Here is a 22911-nt window from a genome sequence, read left to right as displayed (position 1 = left end):
ACAGGGGACTCGGGGGTCTGCGAGAGAGCCCCGCAGCACTTACCCCCGGACTCCCAGACTGCCAGAGCTCCTTCCTCCAAAGCCCAGTCACCTAAGGCCTGAGCCCCCGCAAGAGAGGAAGGTCGATTTCAGATTACCCCCCCAGCCCCGCCTCTTCCCCCCGCCCGCCCAGCTTCCTCTCTCTATGAGGAACACTTTCACTTCCTGCTACTCCAGGCCTCCCTTCGGAGAACAGGTAGGGGTCCCCAGGGACCTAGCGGCTGGCATCGTCACCCCCCACTGCCTCCCTTTGGTGTCAGGCTGCTGGCCCCATCCCGCCCTGCCCAGCACCACCGGCCATCCAGGCGAGCATCAGCCTCTCTGCCCCCACCCCTCCTTCCTGCTCTCCCCTGGACAGGACACCTGCTCACTGTCCCCACCCTTCCTAAAACCCTGGGTTTCTAATCAGCAGGCTGATTGATTTGTTTAGCTGTTCATTACCCCTTTCCTATGCCACCCCCCGAGGGCAGGGGCCTGTTCTATCCACCACTGTTTCCCCAGGCCACCCAGTCTGGGCCTGTACTTACAAAGTATTTGTTAGGTGCACAGATGAATGGACCCAGGGGTCCTACTCCTGCCACTGCTGCAGGGAAAATATTTAAAAATGCCCACCTCGAGTGATAACCCACGCTAGCTAGGACTACGTACCTGCTGAAGAGTTGAGGTCTGATGGACAGAGGGACAGATGTCGTATAAAGCAAAAAAGAAAATGCCAGCAGTAACATCTAGGTAGCGGGTATAAGGATGTTCTCTGTAAAATTCTGGTTTTCTGGATGTTTGAAAATGTCTCTAATAAAATGTGGGGGAGGGAATATTTGAGGGCCTCCCCGCCGTGGTCTGGGAAGGGGGAAGATGTTGTATAAGATAGTTCACGTTGACAGAGTGTCTCCTGTGGGCTGAGCACCTGTCTGGGCACTGGGTTTGGGCAAAAGCTGTTATTCAACTGGTCCATGTCTGTATTATGGCAGCACTGGTTGTCAAAAGCTGAAATATCTCTGTGCCACTCGGTAAAGAGCCATCAGTCTGGGTCCTCCCTTTCCCCCCTCCCCACCAAGACCCACTGGCCTGCTTCCTGGGATCCCCAGATCTCCCCACCACCTGGGGACTAAAGCATTAACACCTGCCACAGCAAGGGGCCTTGGGTCCATTTGCATTGGTCAGGGTTTCTGCTATATTGGTTGTAAATATGTTGACTGTTACCTCTGGGTTGGAGCCACCTTGAGCCTTATCTTCCTTCCTGCCAGAGGCCAGACCATGGCTTGCTGGCCTCCCGCATCCTGAGGATGGCCCAGCCGGAGGACGAGGCCTCTGCAGGCCCCACCGTCGGGGAGAGGTGAGGGCTGCTGGGGCTGGGGTCTCCAACTCCTGCCCTGGCTTCAGAAGTCCCTTCCATCCAATGCCCACCCCCCTAGAAGACCCTGAATCCCATTTCTTCCCTGGGCTGCCCTTCCTGCACCTTTGACCCCACCTCAGTGTCCAACTGCCCACCTCTAACCCCCGGTCCCCTGGACCCCACCTGTCCCAGACAGGTTCCATCACAGGTGAATGGAGCAGATGAGACCCTCACAGGGGTCCTTGGGACCCCAGAGCCACTCCTTCGCCTATGGAGGACGTGGGGGGTGTGGCAGATCCCAGAGCTGGACACTCAGGATGCAGAAGCCCTTCTTGAGCTGTGGCCACCGGGGGTGAGTACTCACAGCCAGGGACCTTCTCTGACCCTCCCCAGGACACCGTGGATCAGTCAGGACTCTGCTGGTTCCTAGTGACAAACACCACAAACCGGGCAAACCAAAAAGGCTACTTATCGATTCCAATGACTGAAAAATCTGGAAGTGAAGGGAATTTCAGGAACGTCTGGACCCTGAGCATTAGACAACTTAAAAATTTCTCCTCATCCTATTTCTTGGCTTTGCTTCAACTGTGAAAGCCCAAGGAACACACACTCGTTCTACAGTAGCTTAGGCAAACAGGCATTTATCTTTCTGACACATCCGGAAAGGCAGCTGCAGACTCTGGTTCAGCAGCCCTAGTGACATCAAGGCCAGGTTCTCTGCCATTCCCTTGGGCTCCCCTCACGATTGCCCAGTGGCCACCCCAGGTCCAAGCACATGTGTGCACTCCAGGCAGGAGGAAGAAAAGAAAGGAAGCACCAATTGCACCAGGAAAACCAAAAGCCTTCACAATTGATTCACAATATATGGGGCCCAGACGGCAATATTTTTTTTTTTTTTAAAGATTTTATTTTTATTTATTTGAGAGAGAATGAAACAGAGGGCATGAGAGGGAGGAGGGTCAGAGGGAGAAGCAGACTCCCCGCTGAGCAGGGAGCCCGATGCGGGACTCGATCCCGGGACTCCAAGATCATGACCTGAGCCGAAGGCAGTCGCTTAATCAACTGAGCCACCCAGGCGCCCCCAGACGGCAATATTTTTTTAAAGCTCACCTGGGAGTTATAAACCCAGAGGTGAGAAACACTGCCTACACATCATCCGTCTTCTCCAGCTGGGCAGATTATGCCAGAACAAGGCTGCAGTTCTGCAAGGGATAGGGATAGACTTGGATAAGGCAACTAGCGGGTCTATACAGCTTCCTTCACAAGGGGGCTCTGTCCCTGTGGTGGCAGAGATGGCTGTCCCCAGCTCACGGCCACATCCCGCAAGCCCAGCAATCCCAGTGTAAAAAGAGGCTTCCTTCCAAAGAGCTCCAGCAAAAATCTTGTGGAAGATTTCCATTGGCTGGGCTTGATTCACATGCCCACCTCTGAACCAATCACCGTGATGAGAAAGTACTGTCATCCTGTTGGCTAGATCAGGTCACGGGACCATCCCTGGGCCTTGGAGGGAGTTAGTCCCACCTGCAGGGACTAAGGGAGGGAGTGGGTTTCCTTAAAGGAAGTTTGGGGTGTGGAATCCAAAATAAGGGAAATGGGTGATGGGCAGGCAAAAGTAACAGAGATTTGCACAAATCCCTTTCAAGATGACTTTTGCCTCGGGGTGCCTGGCTGGCTCAGTTGGAAGAGCAGGGAACTCTTGATCTCGGGATTGTGAGTTCGAGCCCCAGGTTGGGTGTAGAGATTACTTAAATAAAACTTAAAAAAAAAAAAAAAAAAGATAACCTTTGTCTCCACCACATCCCCCCCAGAGCTTCCTGGTCACAGGACATGACCCCAGCCAGGTCCTGGTGTTGAGGACAGGAGCTTCACCAGGAGAAGTCCACACCTACCAGATCCAGAAGCTTCCTGGAGGTGAGGAGCCTACCCCCTAGATTCCAGCCCACAGCAAATTTAATCAGCTTTGCTTCCAAAATATCTCCCAAATGCTATTTGGTGCCATAAGTGGGATGCAAACATAAAGACTCAGGAAAAGATGGGGACTCCAAAGGTAGAAATTTCCCTCTCTTGAGGGTCTTTGGGGAGAATTACAGGATGGAGGAAGACAGAGTGCCAGCGAAGATGAGGCTGCCACCCCTCAACCTTTCTTCCTTGCCCCTTGTTGCCCCCTACCCCCAGGTGTGTCTCTGGAATATTCTAACCTCTGCATGCCAGACCTGCCCCATCTCCTGGCCTTCCTATCAGCCAGCAGGTACTGGTCACCCATCAAAAGGGCTAAGGGTGATCCATCCCTAAGGACATCCCACCCACACTGCTGTTCCCCCTTATCTTTTCTCAGGGATGTTTTGCCCAGAACACTGCTCTTGCCCCCTGCCACCCTAAGGCCTGGAGACCAACACACAGGTGAGGGATGGTTCCCTAAGGGAGGGGGAAGCCACTTTCCAGCTTCTTGGTCTGGCAGGACGGCCCTTCAGGGACCAGACTACCAGGTTTGAGGGAGAATAAAATGGGGGGTGAGGGAAGCTGTGGGAGGCTTGCCTCCTGGGCCTGAGTGACAAGAGACCAGGGGCCAAACCAGTAATGAGGCTGGGAATTAAGTCCCCCGGTGCCCTGAAGGAAGCAGAGCTGGCTCCTTGGATATCTGGGACACCTCGGTTATTCTGGTCCCCAGGTCCTCCACAGACTGGCAGTGTCCACCTCAACATCTCAGAGAGGGTGCTGTCCATGGTGAACAAGCTCTACCTGGAGACCCACAGAGGGTGGGGGATGGAGCAGATCCCCCCGGAGACACCTCCAGAAACTGTAGAAAGACACAGTTCAGGTTAGCTGGGCTAGACGGGGCCCTGGGCCCCTAGGGACGGGGGAGCTACTGTTGCTGTTCTGTGGGGCCCAACTCTCTCCTCACATCCAGCCCCCAGGAACCCTGCCCCTCACCGGGTCTGCTGGGTTGAAGGCCCGCTCAGCCCAGAAGTACACCATCCTGGGCCAGCTCTGGCCAGCCTGGTGGAGGAGAAAGTGGAGGACAAGGATGAGGACGAGAACGAGGACAACTACAAAGATGAAGAGAACGGCCCTGAGGATGTGCTCACCCATCACATCCAGGCTCTGGCCAGGGCCCGGGGCAGCTATGTGGGCAGGCAGTTCCAGAGCCTTAGGGCACGCCTCACCTCAAATGCCAGAGGCCCCCACAGGCCTGGGGACCCCGCCACAGAGCTGCTTCAGGATGTGCGGCACCTCCTTACTGACCTCCAGGATCACTTATCAAAGGACCCCAATGTCAGGGCTGTTTTGGAGAGCAGGGGGCCTGGGGTCCCCCAGAAGGACGAGCATCTTGGTAATAAGGAGGGCTGGGAGAGAACTTATGGCCATTTCCCGAACCCACTCGGGTTCTCGTGTGCCCTCCTTTGGCCCTCCATGTGCGTTCACACCCAACTTCTTTCTCCCCATCCCTGCGCACCTGTTTGCTCTGCCACTCACACGCCTTTTCCTGCTCCGTTCGCCACTGCTCCGTCTCTCACATGTGTGACAGCCGCACTCCCTCTCCCACGCGCGTGTCCACACCCGGGCTCCCTCTTCCACGCGTGTTCTCCCACCCGTGCCTACACTTGAGGGTGGCGCTCGGCCCCGGGGAGGGGGTCAGCCCGGCGGCCCTTCGCTCACCCGCCCCAACCCCTCGCAGGCGCCGCGGTGGAGGCGGCCCTGTGCCGGGCGGTGCTGGCGCCCCTGAAGCCTGCCCTGTGGACGCGACTCCGCACGCTCCGCGCCCAGGAACTGCGGCGACTGCGGCAGCGACAAATAGCGCTGCGGGCGGGGGCGGGGCCTCCGCACCTCCGGGGGGCGGGGCTCGAGGGGCAGGGCCCCGCCCCCGCCCTGCGGAGCCGCATCCACGCGCGCCTGGCGCACCTCCACGCCGCCTGCGCCCCACGCCGCAAGGTGGCGCTGCTGCTGGCGGTGTGCAGTGACGTTTACGCGGGCCTGGCTCAGGGCGAGAACCAAGGTAAAGGAGGTTTACCTGCGTCCACCTGGACGCGCGGTAGCTCGAGGGTGGCGGGAGCGGGGTGGGAGGCGCCTGCGTGCACGTCGAGGGGGGAGGGTGGTACGCTCTAGCGCGAGGCGTCTACGCGGGCCTGGAGGTCTGGTAGGAGGCGTTTGCATGCTCAACAAGTGGAGGGGCCGCCAGCGCGCGTGGTCCTGGGGATCGGAGGGACGTGTCTACACGGCCCCCATCCAGCTCAGAGCCTGTCCTCCGGCTCCGCCAGAGCCCCTGGGGGCCGACGCCTTCCTGCCCGCGCTGACGGAAGAACTGATCTGGAGTCCGCACATTGGGGAGACGCAGCTGGACGTGGAGTTTCTCATGGAGCTGCTGGATCCCGAGGAGCTGCGTGGGGAAGGTGAGTCCGCACCCCAGAAACGCCGGGACCCAACAGGGGGCGCCCTAGGGCCCAACAGCCGCGCCCCGCAGCAGGGGGGAAGGCGGACAAACTGCCGCGGGACCTCGGGCGACCAGGGTAGCCGGAGAGCCGCGCTGACCACCCCGTCCTGTCCCTAGCCGGCTACTACCTGACCACGTGGTTTGGGGCCCTGCACCACATCGCTCACTACCAGCCCGACGCGGGCCGCGCGCCCCAGGGGATCAGTTCTGAGGCTCGCGCCTCCCTCCGCCAGTGGCACAGCCGGCGGACGCTGCATAGACGCGACAGACAGGGCCACGCCGGAGCGCAGGTGACCGTCCCTCCGGACTGCGGGTGCAGGGGAGCGCCGGACCCACTGCCTTTCTGACCCAGCCTCCTGCCGCTCCCCACAGGTCAGCCTGCCCTTTGAGGAACCATGGCGAGAGACCCTGTGCCCCGAGACCAAGGATGATTAGGGGTCTCAAACCCTCCTGCTCCTCAGGCAACATTCCGGAGGCACCAGGACGGCGCTGACTTCTGACCCCTGTTGGCTTAGGTGCAGGGAGGGGGAGGGGGTCCCAGGAACAGACCCACCTCCGGTTTGCCCCTCCTCGTGGCGGGCAGAATAATGTTCCCCCAAGACTTCCCCTTCCTAATCCCCAGAATCTGGGAGTATGTTACCTTACATGGTCAAAGGGACTTTACATATGTGACTAAATTAAGGATCTTGACATGGGGGGATTATTCTGGATCATCCTGGCGGCCCAATATAATCTCCACAGTCCTTACAAGAGGGAGGCAGGAGGACCAGAGTCAGAGAAAGAGATGTGATTTTGCAAGCAGAGGTCAGAGTGATGTGGCCAGGAGCCAAAGCAGGTACCCTCTAGAAGCTGAAAAAGACAAGTGGATTTTCCCCTGGAACCTCGGGAAGGCTCGGCCTTTGATTTTAGGCCCGAAGAGCTATTTTGAACTTCTGACCTTTAGAACTGCAAGATAATAAATTTGTGGGGTTTTTGACCTGCTATGTTTGTGGTAATTTGTTATAGAAGCAACAGGAAGCAAATATACTCTCTTACCCAGAACTTTATTTTCCGTAGAAATTAGCACTTCCTAGCATACCGTATAATATGTACTTATTTATTGTGTTAATTTTTGTCCATAGTGTCCCTCCCCTTAGGTTGCCTAACAGAAATATAGTGCAAGCTATATATTTAGAAAGTAGCTCCATTACAAAAAATACTAAAAAGAAACAAGTGAAATTAATTTTAATAGCCTACCTGATTGAACCCAATATGTCCCAAATGTTATCACTTCAACATGTAATCAACATCCAAAAATTAGAAGCGCCTGGCTGGCTCAGTCGGTGGAGCATGCGACTCTTGATCTCAGGGCTGTGAACTTGAGCCCCACGTTAGGTGTAGAGATTACTTAAAAATTAAAAAAAAAAACAACTTTTTTTTTAAGATTTTATTTATTTATTTGACAGAGAGAGAGACAGCGAGAGGGAACACAAGCAGGGGGAGTGGGAGAGGGAGAAGCAGGCTTCCCGCGGAGCAGGGAGCCCGATGTGGGGCTCGATCCCAGGCCCCTGGGATCATGACCCAAGCCGAAGGCAGACGCTTAACGACTGAGCCACCCAGGCGCCCCACCCCCCCCAAAAAAATCTTTTAAAAAATCCAAAAATTATTGTACTATTTAACAATCTTTTTTGCTTGTGTGCAAAATATTCAAAATCCAGTGTGTATTTTCTATTTGACACCTCAGGTGGGACCAGTCACATTTCAAGCGCTCAATAGCCACGCAGGGCTTGGAGCTACCGTGCTGGTCAGTGCGGCCTTAGATTGTCAGCTTCAGGAGGCTAGGGATCTCTGTCTTGTGCATAGCTCTATTCTCAGTGCCTAACCAAATGCCTGGACCCATTAGGTGTTCAGTAAATACTTGCTGAATGGTTCAATGCCAAATGGTAGGCTGAAAATGGCTGCCTAACAGAGATCCCTGTCCTAATCTCTGAAATCCACGAACATTACCTTTTTTGGAAAAGGGTCTTTGCAGATGGTATTAAATTAAGGATCTTAAAATGGGGAGACTATTCTGGGTTATCTGGGGGAGGGCTCTAAATGCAATCACACGCGTTCCTATAGAAGGAAGGCAGAGGGAGATTTGACACAAACAAGAGAAGATGATACGAAGACAAGCAGAAAAAGATTTGAAGGTGCCGGCCTTGAAGGTTGGAGAGTTGGTGATCACAAGCCAAGGAAAGCCATCAGGGGCACCTGGGTGGCGCAGTCAGTTAAGCTTCAGACTCTCGGTTTCGGCTCAGGTCGTGATCTCAGGGTGGGGAGATTGAGCCCCGTATCAGGCTCCGTGCTCAGTGTGGAGTCAGCTTGAGATTCTCTCTCCCTCTCCCTCTGCTCCTCCTGCTCCTGAGCTCACATGCACACACTCTCTCTCTCTCTCAAATAAAAATAAATAAATCTTAAAAAAAAAAAAAAAAAGCAGTCAACTACCAGATGCTGGGAGAGGCGCAGACCGGATGCTCTCCTAGCACTTCCAGAAGGAGGGGGCCCTGTTCACACCTTGATTTCACCCCAGTGATACTGACTTCAGACTTCTGGCCCCAAGAATTTAGGAGAAGAAATTTCTGTCGTCTTAAGCCACTGAGTCTGTAGTCATTTGTCACAGCAACCACAGGAAACTTAACACTCAGCAGTTAATATAAAAAAAAATGGAGTAGAATTAATATCCAACCCAGTCTCACTCTAGCAACAAGGGACATGCATCTCCTGATGCAGGAATTAACTAGAAAAGTAGGAAAATCCCCTGAATCCATTTCACAAAGAATGTATTGCCATTACAATTTTACATTTTACATTTTGCATTTCATAATGATCAAAATTCTGTAATTTTAGACATCACCTAAAAAAATGTGCCAGAAGAGAGTTTTTTGCAATTGTTTTTAAAAACCAAAAAGCTCGGGCGCCTGGGTGGCTCAGTTGGTTAAGCGACTGCCTTCGGCTCGGGTCATGATCCTGGAGTCCCGGGATCGAGTCGCGCATCGGGCTCCCTGCTCGGCAGGGAGCCTGCTTCTCCCTCTGACCCTCCCCCCTCTCATGTGCTCTCTGTCTCAAATAAATAAATAAAATCTTTAAAAAAAAACCAAAAACCAAAAAGCTCAAAATGGCTGCATCGGGCAGTGAAGCAGGAAGCAGGGATGGGGGGGGACTACAGGATGTGACCTCTCATCCTATGCTCAGACAGAACTGAGTGGGGTAGCTTGATCCCTGCAGACGTGAGGAGACCATCTCCTTTTTCAAAAACCTTCAGGGCAAGCAGGGCACCAAGAATTTCATCATGTTCACTTATTATGCATTTTTTCAAAAGATTTTATTTACTTATTTGACAGAGAGAGCACAAGCGGGCAAAGGGAGAAGCAGGCTCCCCACTGAGCAGGGAGCCCGATGCGGGACTCAATCCCAGGACCCCGGAATCATGACCTGAGCCGAAAACAGACTGAGCCACCCAGACGCCCCTATTTATTATGCATTTATGTACGTATGTATTTTTTATAATTGTAGTAAAAATCATATAATACCAAATTTACCCTCTTAACTATTTTTAGGTGTTAACTAGAGTTATAATAGTGTTAATTATATTCACTATTTTTTGGTGTTAATTAGAGTTATAATAGGGTTAACTATATTCACTATTTTTTGGTGTTAATTAGAGTTATAGTGTTAACTATATTCACTATTTTTTGGTGTTAATTAGAGTTATAATAGTGTTAACTATATTCACTATTTTTTGGTGTTAATTAGAGTTATAATAGTGTTAACTATATTCACTATTTTTTGGTGTTAATTAGAGTTATAATAGTGTTAACTATATTCTCTATTTTGGGGGGTTAATTAGAGTTATAATAGTGTTAGCTATATTCACTATTTTTTGGTGTTAATTAGAGTTATAATAGTGTTAACTATATTCTCTATTTTGGGGGGTTAATTAGTTATAATAGTGTTAACTATATTCACTATTTTTTGGTGTTAATTAGAGTTATAATAGTGTTAACTATATTCACTACTTTTTGGTGTTAACTAGAATTATAATAGTGTTAACTATATTCACTATTTTTTTTGGTGTTAGAGTTATAATAGTGTTAACTATGTATACATTGTTGTGTAACAGATGTCTTTGTCTTGTAAATCTGAGACTATGCCCATCAACCACAACTCCCATTTCCCCTTCCCCAGCCCCTGGCAACCACCATTCTACTTTATTTTTCATGGTTTTCATGATTCTTAGATATCTCGTTTAAGTGGAATCATCTAGTCTCTTGGTGAACTGGCTTATTTCACTAAGCAGTATGTCCTCGGGGCACCTGGGTGGCTCAGTCGGTTAAGCGCCGACTGAGCTACCCAGGTGCCCTAAGTTCTTTATATTCTAGATGGGTATGTCTTGTGGGCAGTCCCAGTTTCTGGATTTCCTCATTATTAGATTCCAGTCCTGCAGTTAAGGGAAGTATACCCTCTGGGTGGACATTGTGTCCTTCCCAGTACATCCCATCCGGGGGGGGGGCCCCATGATCGGCAATTCTAACTGTGCCTTTGGAGTTAAGGACTGTATTAGCTGGATCGAGGTGCCATAACAGAAAAGCCCAGATGGGGTGGTAAAAGCACAGAAATTTGGTTTCTCACAGTTCTGGAGGCTGGAAGTCCAAGATCAAGGCCTTGGCAGGTTTGGTTTCCTCCGAGGCTTCTCTCCTTGGCTAGCAGGTGGCCTTTTGTCTTCACACGGCCTTCCCTTTGTCCCTGTCTGTGTCCTAGTCTCCTCTTTTTAAAATTTTAATACATTTATTTACTTATTTATTTGTTAAATTGAAGTATAGTTGACACACAATGTTACATTAGTTGCCAATCTCTTCCTATGAGGACACCATTCATATTGCACTGGGCCACCCATGTGACTTCATTTTAACTTAATCACCTCTTTTTTTTTAAGATTTTATTTATTTATTTGGGGCATCTGGGTGGCTCAGTCGTTAAGCATCTGCCTTTGGCTCGGGTCATGATCCCAGGGTCCTGGGATCGAGCCCCGCATCGGGCTCCCTGCTCAGCCAGGAGGAGCCTGCTTCTCCCTCTCCCACTCCCCCTGCTTGTGTTCCCTCTCTAGCTGTATCTCTCTCTCTGCGTCAAATAAATAAATAAAGTCTTTTTTTAAAAAAAACTATTTATTTATTTGAATGAGAGGGAGAGCCAGAGAGAGAACGAGTGGGGGGGCAGAGGGGAGAGAGGAAAAAGCAGACTCCCCTGCTGTGCAGGGACCCCCCCGCAGGTCTCGATTCCAGGACCCCAGGATCATGACCTGAGTCAAAGACAGGTGCTTCATCGACGGGGCCACCCAGGCACCCCTAACTTAATCACCCCTTTAAAGGCCCTTGCTCCAAACACAGTCACATTCTGGGGAACTGGAGATTGGGACTTCAAAATATGAATTTGGAGGGGAGGGTCACAATTCTGCCCATAATGGGAAGTGACTGCCGGATTTCTCCCCCTCTGAATTATGATGTCATCTGTGGGTTGTACCCTGGGACCCTGTGAAGAACCTGTCCCCAACAGCCTTTCACCCAAAGCTTATACAAGCACCTCTTGGTTCTTGTTGAGTCACTGGATTTGTTCCTACTACTGTATTCTATTTATGGCAGGTAGTACTGGTTTTCCACCTCCTAGAGTGAAATGACATTTCCTGGTGGTGGTTTTTTTTTTTAAGATTATTTATTTATTTATTTGAGAGAGAGAGAGCACATGAGCAGGGGGGAGGGGCAGCAGGAGAGGAAGAAGCTGACTCCCCACTGAGCAAGGAGCCCAACGTGGGGCTCAATCCCAGGACCCTGGGACCGTGACCGGAGCCGAAGGCAGGCAATCTACTGAGCCACCCAGGTGACCCTGACATTTCCTGTTTAAATAAATGTGTTGAATAAAAAAAAAAAAATCTGCGTTGATTTCAAGAAAACTACCCAGTAGCTAAGTGCACAGGTGATGCGTGGATATGTTGGCCAAGTATGGGGAAGTGAAATGTAAAAGGTGGACGTTTGGGCTATCGCTGGTTGAGGACTATGGAGTCACACCCAGCATCTTGTTCACTCTGGAGCTCTGGGCTTTGTGCTGGACGCCTCGTCTTGTGGCCCCACTCCCGTGGTGTCCCAAACTGGCCACAGCACCTCCCCCAAACCTGCTCCTCCTTCTAGTACCCTTTATAGGGGGGCCTCATGATCCCTCCAGTCCCTAGGCTAGAGCCCTGAGCCCCATCCTACATACCTCCCTCTCCCCTCTCATGCCCCCCTGGCCTTCCCCTTCCCTGACCCCATCCTGGTCCCGCCCAGCCTCCACTGCTTCCTGGCTTCCAGTCCAGGAAATCCCCTCCAGTCCCTGCCCACATGGCAGCCAGAAGGAATTTTTATTTTATTTTGTTTTATTTTTAAGATTTTAAGTAATCTCTACACCCAACATGGGGCTTGAACTTACAATCCTGAGATCAAGAGTCTCATGCTCTTCTGACTGAGCCAGCCGGGTGTCCCACGGTTTTCATTTTGATGTAGTCCAATTCAGTTTTTCTTTTGTTGCCTGTTCTTTTGGTGTCATATCCAAGAAATCATTGCCAAATCCTATGTCATGAAGTTTTCCCCTATGTTTTTTCTAAGGGTCCTGTAGTTTGCCTTCTTACAGTTAGGTCTTTGATTCAATTTAGGTTCACTTTTGTATATGGTGTTGCAGAAGGGTCCTACTTGACTCTTTTGCATGTGGATATCCATTCCAGTTTTCCCAGCACCATCTGTTTAAAAGACTGTCCTTTTCCCACTGAATGAGCTGAGCACCCTTGTCAAAACTCATTTGACCTTAGGGGGCGCCTGGGTGGCACAGTCGGTTAAGTGACCGACTCTTGGTTTCAGCCTGGGTTGCGTGATCTCAGGGTCTTGAGATCAAAGCCCCACTTTGAGCTCCCCACTTAGCGTGGAGTCAGCTTCAGATTCTCTCTCCCTCTCCCTCTGACCCTCCCGCTCATGCTCTCTCTCTCTCTCTCAAATAAATAAATAAATAAATCTTTTTAAAAACTCATTTGACCTTATGCGCCAGGGTTTATTTTTAGAATTTGTGTTTTTAACAAGTTGCTGCTGAGAACCATTGATATATATAGTATCAGATTAAAAATAAAACAGGAAGAGAGGTTATACTTTTTGAGAAGTCACACAGACGGTGACACCTGAGCAAAACCTTGCCAGAGGTGAGAGTCACAGGCATGCATCTGGGGAGGATGTTCCAGGCAGAGAAAAGCCGGGCAAAGGCCCTGTGGTGGGTGCATGTCCAGCAGGCGCCGGGAACGGTGAGGAGGCAAGAATTCTTGAGATGTCTTTGGTGCAAAAAGGTGGTTTTATAAAAGCATGGGGACAGGACCCATGGGCAGAAAGAACTGCACTGGGGTCATGAGGAATGGCCCATTATATACTTTCAAGTTGGGAGGGGGTTAGGGATAGCACAGACCTCCAAGGTATTTTGGAAACAAGGTTTCCAGGACCCTGAGGGGGGCTAGCTATTGCTAGGAAAAGGTTATTTATTACTGTTTAATAAAAACTCAGTCATGAGACCCTTCAGATGTATATCGGTGGGTCATATGCTTGGAGGATGACTGCCAACATGTATCTTGAGGGGTAGAGATAAAGGAAATTGCCAAAGGAATTTTTATATGTATTTTTATGTGTTAAAGGAGACTAAAAAAAAAAGAGGGGCACCTGGGTGGCTCAGTCGGTGAAGCGTCTGCCTTCAGTTCAGGTCATGATCTCTGGGTCCTGGGATCGAGTCCCACGTTGGGCTCCTTGCTCTTCAGGGAGTCTGCTTCTCCCTCTCCTCCGTGCACATGCCCTCTCTCACTCTCTCTCTCAAATAAATAAATAAAATCTTAAAAAAGAGAGAGAGAGAGATTTATAGGATCCTGGAGGTTGGGATAATGTTAAACTCAGATTGCCTTTTGCCCTTAGCGAAGTATTAACATCAAGGCAGCTGGGCTTCTAGAGGAAGGTCACTCTGCCTGTTTCAAGGACTCGTCAATGGGCTGTAAGTCGTAAGGGAACGTAATTTTTTTTTCTTTTGCCTTGTTTCCCACATCAATAATGAGCCACCACATCACAGCCATTGAGGAGCACTGTGCGTTTTGCCTGTGTGTTCTCTGGCTACCCCAACATGATAATAGCTAATGCTTTGTGGCTTGCATGCCTGTTTTTAGGAGGTCACCAGGAGGATGTGACCGCCGGTTGACCCATGAGCTGGACTCAGGCGATCAGAGGCGCCTCACTCCCTCGCCTGACCCTGGAATGTACTTCTGCCCACCGTTCCCACAGTGGGAGTCGTCCCAAGGACATAGCCTTGCTAGAACAAGGTGTTGTGGAGGCCATCTGGCTGGTATAGAAGACCCAGTTAAAGCCTTTATATAAACTTTAAGATGCGGGGCGCCTAGGTGGCTCAGCCGTTAAGCGTCTGCCTTTGGCTCAGGTCATGATCCCAGGGTCCTGGGATCGAGCCCCACATCGGGCTCCCTGCTCAGCGGGAAGCCTGCTTCTCCCTCTCCCACTCCCCCTGCTTGTGTTCCCTCTCTGGCTGTCTCTCTCTCTGTCAAATAAATAAATAAAATCTAAAAAAAAAACAAAACCAAAAAACTTTAAGATGCTGGTGGGTGGTTGGGGAGACCTACTCATCTTGCGGCGCCCAAGACAACCCTCGTAAGTGCGTTCCCTTGCTTATTAAACCAGCCACCTACCAATCTGGAGCGGTCTGCCTCTTTCTTTGGTCTCTCCTTGTCCTCTGTGTACGGGGCCCGTTCGCAAACCGACAATTAACGAATCAGCCAGGAGACCGAAGAAATGGGCCTTGGGAAAGGGACATCTGCAGGGAAACTCTCTAGTTGGCATCGACCTCTATGTGGGGAGGGGTGGCCCCATGCGTTAGATGCTTGTGGAGCACTGCACGAGGACGGGGATGCCCCCCAAAATGCTGGCCATTGCACACTGTGGCAGGCAGGGAAGGGGGTGCCTACGGCGGGGGGTGTGGGGTGGCCTCTAGTGTGGGCAGTTTGGCCACCAGAGGCTGAAGCTTGCGCTAGAGCTTAGAAGAAGAGCTGAATTCAGGAAAAGGACATGCGGTTGTCCATTACTCTGCTGGCCTCAGGGCTCACAGCACAGTGGGAGAACAAAATAATAAGTTGCAGACGTTAGGGTGCCGTTTTGCAAAGCCAGGAGGGTGCAAACTGCCCCAGATTAAGAGCCGAGGGCGTGTACAAAGCCTGATTAGGACACTAAGAGGTACGTACGGTCCCTGGGAAAGCCACGAGGGTGTCCTGGTGCCTGACAATGAGATGGACCGCGTGCCTCATGCTGTGGGAGCCTGAATACAAAGGAAACATTTAAATAGCCATCATCCTAGACTGTTGATCCAATGGAGAAACATGTCCCAAAACCCCAAGGAGAAAACTCGCATTCTCTGTCCCTTGAAGATGTAAATCTAATCATGCCTTTGAAAAATAAACACTCCCCACGATTGCCTGAGACTGAGGGGAGAAAGGGGGGGCAAGAGGCTTTTCAAAATACAGACTGCTGGGGCATGTAACTCTTGATCTTGGGGTTACAGGTTGAGGCCCCACCTTGGGTGTAGAGATTACTCAAAAATAAAATCTTAGGGATCCCTGGGTGGTTCAGTCAGTTAAGCATCTGCCTTTGGCTCAGGTTATGATCCCAGGGTCCTGGAATCTGGTCCCAACCTCTGCTCCTTGCTCAGTGGGGAGCCTGCTTCTCCCTCTGCCTTCCCCCGCCCCATGCGCACGCTCGCGCTCTCTCTCACAAAAATAAATAAAATCTCAAAAAAAAAAGGTAGTGTCATTTTCTTTCATCTGTTAAAAGGACAGTTTTCTTGGACCATTGGTCTGTTCTTGATGAGATTATGAAAGGCTTTTTCTTGACTGTAGGTAATCTGCCTAGAAAACAGATTCCTCTCCTGTGCTCCCTGTTGTCTTTATCGGGTCTTTGATTACTTAAGAAAACTGATTCTTCTCTATTACCAGAGCTAAGTATTTTTACAACTATGGGACTTACTGTATTTGCCTGTGAAGTCTTTCATTGTCCCCCTGGTTAAATGAGTAACTAAAGATTCTTTCGCAGTGACCTATGATCCTATTTAATCAAGTGTTTTAAAACCTTTCGATATTTTTGACGAGCTTCCCCCAAATCCTATCTAAATCAAGCTTTGTTAACCTCAAACTAACTCTGGGATTTTCCAGAGAAAATATCAAAAGATGTGTTCTCTCTCCTTATAGAAGAAAGATATTAAACTAAGTTTATTTTATGTTTTAAATTACATGGGAGGGGGACCTGGCTGGCTCCGTCGGTCAAGCATGTGACCCTTGATTTGGGGTTGTGGTGTAGAGATTACTTAAAAATAAAATATTCAGGGGCGCCTGAGTGGCTCAGTCATTAAGCGTCTGCCTTCGGCTCAGGTCATGATCCCAGGACCCCCCATCTGGCTCCCTGCTCAGCGGGAAGCCTGCTTCTCCCTCTCCCACACCCCCTGCTTCTCCCTCTCCCACTCCCCCTGCTTGTGTTCCCTCTCTCGCTGTGTCTCTCCGTCAAACAAATAAATAAATCTTTTTAAAAAACAAAATAAAATAAAATGTATGTCACAGAAATAACCAAATTTCCTTGTCAATTGCTTTATGATCACTCTCATCAGATCTTTAACAATGGCTATTTTATATCATTTACAGTTCCGTTCTGCTCTGATGCTTTTGCAAAAGTGTTCCTACAAGAATACTTCATTTTCAAGGACATTCTTTGGAAAGGTTCTGCCAAGTAGAGGGTTTGTTGTTGTTGTTGTTGTTTGTTTGAAGTAGGTTCCAGGTGGAGCCCAGCACAGGACGTGAACTCAAAAGCCTGAGATCAAGACCTGAGCTGAGATGTTTAACGGACTGAGCCACCCAGGAGCCCCAGCAAGTGCAGGTTTCTGATAACTATGATCAATTTGCCTTCATGTGGAAGGGGCAAACAATGGACCTTTCCAGTGCCTCCCCACAGCTCCCTGCACAGCCCCAAAACATGCCATGGGATGGTAGCCAGAGATCTGTCCCCATTCTCCTCCACATCAGGAAAATGGGCCCAGGACACTGAAGATAATGTTAACATGTGAAGACTCGCCTCTGCTGCAGGACTCTGTATAGAGTTTGCTGGAACATCTGCAAGGGAGAGGATGCATGGCGAACCCACAGAAAATTCAAGGCCTGGGCGCCACCAAAACGTTTTTGGGAGTCATTTGGTTGCATAAGATGCGCATTGTTGCACAAGCTGTGAAGGAGGAGATGCAAGCCTATCCAACCCTTATGGGGTTTTTGAAGGAATTTATCCCCCCCTCCCCTGCCACCCCGGCACAGTGCCTCTGTCCCTTGTACTACCTGGTAAAGAAAGGGCACATGGGGACTGGGGATCAGAGCAGCAGGCCACCTTTGAGAAGTCAAAAATGCTGGCGGAGCAGATGAAAGTTTGGGCATCTCCTAAACGGGGCTGCCATTTGCATTAGATGTGTCCATGATTCCAGAAGATGTGGATTGGGCCCTCTGGCTAGGACAACGGAAGGAGACGGTACCCTTAGGATTTGGGTCCCAGCTCTGGAAGGGGGCAGAAATCCGGTACAGCCCCACAGAGTAACAGCTCCTAGCCGTGTACACAGCACTCCTCCAAGTAGAGCCTCTCATGTGGGAATAGGCATATCCCAGTGAAGAACTTCCCTTCCTATTAGGGGGGGAGTTGAGAATATGTCCCATCGACCCACCTCTGCCATAACTCAGACTCCCACTTTGACTAAGAGGCATGCCTATTTGCCGCAGACAAGCACTCTCTCCACCACCCCACCGTCTCTAGAAGGGCAGGTGCTAGCTACCAGGGCCCACAGAGTATGTCAAGCCTCCAAATGCGCCCACCCCCATTCCCATGGTGGCCCCTGTGGCCCGCACAGAAGGAGTGGGGAAATTCCCACTGGTACCTGGAAACCCGAACAAACAGTAGGAGCCTGTGGGCTGAACTTGGAGTGGTTTGGCTGGTGATCACCCATGAACCCCGACTGCTCCCCCTTTGCACGGACCATCGGGCTGTTCTCAAATGATGAACCCTATGGCTCAGACAATAGGGAGCCAAGGGGTAAATGATCATGAATAAGTCACGTGGGGTCAGGATATGTGGAAAGACGTTTTGGTTTACCTGCAAGAGCCTGAGGTGTCCACACGGTGGTTCATAAGGCACTGACACTCCCAGGCAATCAGGAAGCATTAAGAGTAACCATCATGGCGCCCAGGTGGAAGGCATATCGTCAGGGATGCCAGATGGCCCTTGACATACAGTGACTTGGCTAGTTCTGTAAAAGTATGTCCTGTGTGTCCTAAATAATGCCAAAGCAAGTGCCAAAGGAGTCCGGGTGGGGCCAGCCGCCAGAGTTCCCAACTAGTGAGGGATCGGCAAACAGATTATATTGACCTCCTTTCCCTGAGTGAGGGTTCTAAATTCTTTGGTGTGGACACGGCATCTGGCCTAACCCAAGCTTTCCCTTATCACTGTGCAAGCCAGGGGGTCACCATCAGGGAGATTAGAGAAGCTGAGTACCATGTACAGATACCCTCATCAAATAAACAGTGATCAGGAGTCACATTTCGAAGATCACGATATACAAGATAGAGCAAAAGAACAGGACATTGAATGGAGGTCCCATCTCCCTTATAACCCGCAAGCAGCAGGGTTAGTGGAAAGGAAAAGTGGAATATTCAAATAGCAGATTAGATTACTAACAGGTAAAACCACCCTGGCTGGGTAGACTAAAGTACCCTCCCAGGCTTTAATACATTTTCTTTTTCTTTTTTTTTAAGATTTATTTATTTTTATTTGAGAGAGAGCATGAGCAGGGGGAAGGGCAGAGGAAGAGGAAGAGAGAGAATCTAAGCAGGCTCCACGCCCAGCACGGAGCCCGATGCAGGGCTCGATCCCAGGACCCTAAGATCATGGAATCAAGAGTTGGATGCTTAACCGACTGAGCCACCCAGGCGCCCCCTTCATGTGAATGATCATCCAGGAAGACTTGTTGCACCATATGCCAAACTGGACACCCCTGCGGAGACACCCAGCACCAGAAGGGCATGGAAGTCATGGGAAGCAGTCATTGCCCCAGCACTCACTGCAGATTATAATGCTTTGCTACTGAGAACCCCAAGCCCCATGACACCTGAGACAGGCATTATCTACCGGAACTTGCAATGACTCATCCCAGCTTGACCCACGAGCTGGACTCAGGCGATCAGAGGCGCCTCACTCCCTCCCCTGACCGTGGAATGTACTTCTGCCCACCGTTCCCACAGTGGGAGCCATCCCAAGGACATAGCCTTGGTAGAGCAAGGTGTTGTTGAGACGATCTGGCTCTATAATCTTTAAGATGCTGGTGGGTGGGTGGGGAGACCTACCCATCTTCAGCGCCCAAGACAAGCCTTGTAAGTACCTTCCCTTGCTTATTAAACCAGCCACCTACCAATCTGGGGTGGTCTGTCTCTTTCTTTGGTCTCCCCTTGTCCTCTGTGTACAGGGGGGCAGTTCGCGAACAAACAATGACACCTTAGGCGGTCAAGATTGCATGATCCACAGGGCAAGTCTCAGAGCTAAGAGATCTTGCCCCTTTAGTGTTTTCTGTTTAAGTGATCTCTACACCCAACATGGGGTTCGAACTCATGACCCCGAGATCAAGAGTCACATACTCTACCAACTGAGCCAGCCAGGTGCCCCAAGCTTGGCAGCTTCTTAAAAATTTAAATATAGGGGGGCCTTGGGTGGCTCAGTCAGTTAAGCATCTGAATCTTGATTTCGGCTCAGCTCATGATCTCAGGGTCCTGGGATTGAGCCAGCGTCAGGCTCCCCATTCAGTGGGGAGTCTGCTTATCTCCCTGTCCCTCTGCGCCTCCCCACGCTCTCTCTCTCAAATAAATGAATAAATCTTTTTTTAAAAAAAGTTAAATATATACCTACCGTATATGATTCAAGCATTCCACTCCTAGGTGTATACCCTAGAGAAATGAAAGCATATGTTCACACAAAGACTTGTACACCAGTGTTCACAGCACTTCTATCGGTAATTGCCAAAGACTGGAGAGAAGGCAAATGTCCACCAACAGGTCACTCAATAAAAACCAGTCGTGGTGACTAGTCCGACATGCATGAAGCGCAAAACAATGATGTTGAGTGAAAAAAGCCAGACACGAGAATCCACACTGTAACATTTCATTCTGGAAAATACCAACTGGGGCGCCTGGGTGGCTCAGTCATTAAGCGTCTGCCTTCAGCTCAGATCATGATCCCAGGGTCCTGGGATCAAGCCCCGCATCGGGCTCCCTGCTCGGCAGGAGGCCTGCTTCTGCCTCTCCCACTCCCCCTGCTGTGTTCCCTCTCTCGCTGTGTCTCTCTCTGTCAAATAAATAAATAAAACCTTTAAAAAAAAGAAAAGAAAAAAGAAAATACCAACTAACTGATAGTGACAGAAAGCAGGTAGGTCAGTGGCTGTGCGGAGGGGGGAGGGACGGAGGGGTGAGGGATGGAGGGTTTGACGAAGAAATTCAGGAATGATGGCTATGTTCATTCTCACTGCCATGATCTTGGTTGTGGTGGTGGCTTCCCAGGTTTACATAAGCCCAAACTCCTCAACTTGTATACTTTCTTCATGTCATCTGTACCTCAATAGAGCTGGGGGGAGAGGGTGTCCCCGCTGTGGAATGCAACAGACACTTTTCCCTCTACTGGGCTGACTTAACAAATGGCCCCTGAGGGCAACTGAACTTTCATTCTGAAGCTCATTAGACCGTGAAGCTATTTCCGCTTAGAGCCCTGAAGAGGCTTTAAAAAGAAAAGAGAGCTGACCTATTTCTGCGCTCAGGCCTGTCACTTTTCTCTCCTGAGACCCTGACCCCACAGGGGATCAATTTCTTGAATGGGGGAAGAGAAAAATGAGAACATGCATGGAGAAAAAAAGGAAGTGCAACAGATGGGAACATGCCCCCCCACCCCCGCCCCAACCCCAGGCACAAGGAAGAAGGTGGCCTGGAGGGTGACGATGCAGGAGGAGGGTGGACCTGGTGAGGTGACTGCGATTCTCTCAGGAAACAAGAAGGAGGTCACTGCTGAGAGTGAGGATGAGGAAGGAGCTCTCGCAGGTTTGAAGAGAAGGTCTGATATGTCATCTGGGAGAATCAAGGGACCAGGGACACCCGCAAAGTTGCTGAGCAGCACTGTGGGTCCACTCCACGTGAGTGGGCATGAAGTTAAGGCGAGGCCAGTTGGCATGGGTGTGTATTTTTCTCCGCCCATATTCCACTGCACAGATGCAGGCATTCGATAGGTGGAAACTTAGATTTTATAAGGACTGTGGTTTTGCCAGATGAGTATGGTGGAGTGGGGAGGTGTGTCATGAATGTGTGTGAGGGGGTGATCGTAATGGTCGGTCGAGGAATTTGATCTGTGTGAAGACATGAGGGGGCTGAGGAGTAGAGGAATGGTGTTGGAGGAAATTGTTGGAGTTGAGGTTTTGGAGGGAATCAACTAGAAAGGCAGGATACAAGGGATGGTGAATGAGATGCTTGAAGCTGAGGTTCTAAGAGGCTGTGGTGTTCTAAGAGGTGTAGGTGTGCCCAAGGGAGGGAGTGGCTGCGAGGAGGACAAGTTCATTGGAGAAGAGGAGGTCTGGGAACCCAAAGGATGGCCCGAGGGTCACCTACCTGGGTATGGAAATCACTGAGGATGATGAGAGAGGCAGCATGAGAGACAGTGAGCCAGGAGCTAAAGTCCTGGAGAAGTGAGCAGTAGTGATCATCAACCGATGAATACAAATGTGCTATGTCCATGCAGCGGAATATTATTTGGCCACAAAAAGGGATGAAAGACATCCTATAACCTGGATGAACCCTGAACAAACTGGTCACATGTTTTATGATTCCATTGATATGAAATGTCCAGAATGGGCAAATCCATAGAGACTGAAAGTAGCTCAAGGGTTGCTGCTGGTTGAAGGCAGGTGATTGCTAAAGGATATGGAGTTTCTTTTGGGGTGATGAGAAAGTTCTGGAATTAGACAGTGGTGACCATCCCACAACCTTGTGAATAAAAACCACTAAGTTGTATGAATATATCTCAATAAAGATGTTACTTTAAAAAAATCTGGGGACACCTGGGTGGTTCAGTTGGTTAAGCGTTTGCCTTTGGTTCAGGTCATGATCCCCCATGTAGGCTCCCTGCTCAGCAGGAAGTCAGCTTCTCCTTCTCCCTCTGCCCCTTGTGTGCACTCGCTCTTGCTCTCTCTTGCGCATGCACGCTCTATCTTAAATAAATAAATAAAATCTTTAAAAAAAAATTAAAATTATAGGTGCCTGGGTGGCTCAGTCAGTTAAGTGTCTGCCTTTGGCTCAGGTCATGATCCCAGGGTCCTGGGATCGAGTCCCACATGGGCTCCCTGCTCAGCAGGGAGTCTGCTTCTCCCTCTGACCCTCCCCCACTCATGCTCACTCTCTCATTCTCTCTCTCTCAAATAAATAAATAAATAAATATATATATTTTAAAGCAGCATCTCATAGTGGATAGAGCACCAAAAAGAGCTGGGGACCTTGGCCACCATTATGAGCCCTGCAGTTGGGATTTTGAATCATGGGGAGCTTTGACCCCTCAGCCTGTCCTGTGGGCTCTACTTTCTTTCTTTCTTTTTTTTTTTCATTTTTATTTTTTTTTTATTTTATTATGTTATGTTAGTCACCATACAATACATCACTGGTTTTTGATGTGGTGATCCACGATCCGTTGTTTTCATATAACACCCAGGGCTCCATGCAGTATGTGCCCTCCTTAATACCCATCACCGGGCTAACCAATCCCCTCTCCCCCCTCCCCTCTAAAACCCTGTTTGTTTCTCAGAGTCCATAGTCTCTCATGGTTCATCTCTCCCTCCAATTCCCTCCTCCCCATTTTTCCCTTCCTTCTCCTAATGTCCTCCATGCTATTCCTTATTTTCCACAAATAAGTGAAACCATATGATAATTGACTTTCTTTGCTTGACT

At 50.0% G+C, this 22911-nt stretch overlaps 2 protein-coding genes across 3 annotated transcripts in view; one reads left to right on the top strand and one right to left on the bottom strand.

Moving 5' to 3' along the window:
* EIF3K (eukaryotic translation initiation factor 3 subunit K) overlaps positions 1-22911 on the bottom strand; it is a 142212-nt gene that overhangs the window by 618 nt on the left and 118683 nt on the right. The gene's annotated exons all lie outside the window — the stretch shown is intronic.
* On the top strand, positions 170-6784 carry RINL (Ras and Rab interactor like). Of its 2 annotated transcripts, none has more exons than XM_081806849.1 (12): positions 170-235; positions 1284-1372; positions 1565-1724; positions 3181-3283; positions 3548-3620; positions 3708-3772; positions 4041-4190; positions 4281-4703; positions 5049-5366; positions 5629-5760; positions 5919-6091; positions 6174-6784. In XM_081806849.1, exons 1-12 carry the CDS (start codon positions 185-187, stop codon positions 6234-6236), a joined length of 1800 nt encoding a protein of 599 aa, XP_081662975.1. In that variant the 5' UTR covers positions 170-184; the 3' UTR covers positions 6237-6784. The 2 variants fall into 2 exon arrangements, with proteins under 2 accessions (XP_081662975.1, XP_030890453.1); XM_031034593.2 differs by having other exon boundaries at positions 195-235; positions 1569-1724.

Source organism: Leptonychotes weddellii, chromosome 16 (assembly GCF_054177405.1).
Source record: "Leptonychotes weddellii isolate Sample4059 chromosome 16, ASM5417740v2, whole genome shotgun sequence".
Classification (NCBI taxonomy): domain Eukaryota; kingdom Metazoa; phylum Chordata; class Mammalia; order Carnivora; family Phocidae; genus Leptonychotes; species Leptonychotes weddellii.
The sequence above is the reverse complement of the archived record's forward strand: the minus strand, read 5'-3'. Positions and strand labels throughout refer to the sequence as shown.

What these genes read in the sequence shown, in the direction of transcription:
- RINL (XM_081806849.1), top strand. Translation starts at nt 185, where the DNA reads ATGAGGAACACTTTCACTTCCTGCTACTCCAGGCCTCCCTTCGGAGAA. An exon ending in TTGAGCTGTGGCCACCGGGG is followed by an intron (nt 1,725 to 3,180) that starts GTGAGTACTCAC and finishes CATCCCCCCCAG; the next exon opens with AGCTTCCTGGTCACAGGACA. An exon ending in GCCTGGAGACCAACACACAG is followed by an intron (nt 3,773 to 4,040) that starts GTGAGGGATGGT and finishes TCTGGTCCCCAG; the next exon opens with GTCCTCCACAGACTGGCAGT.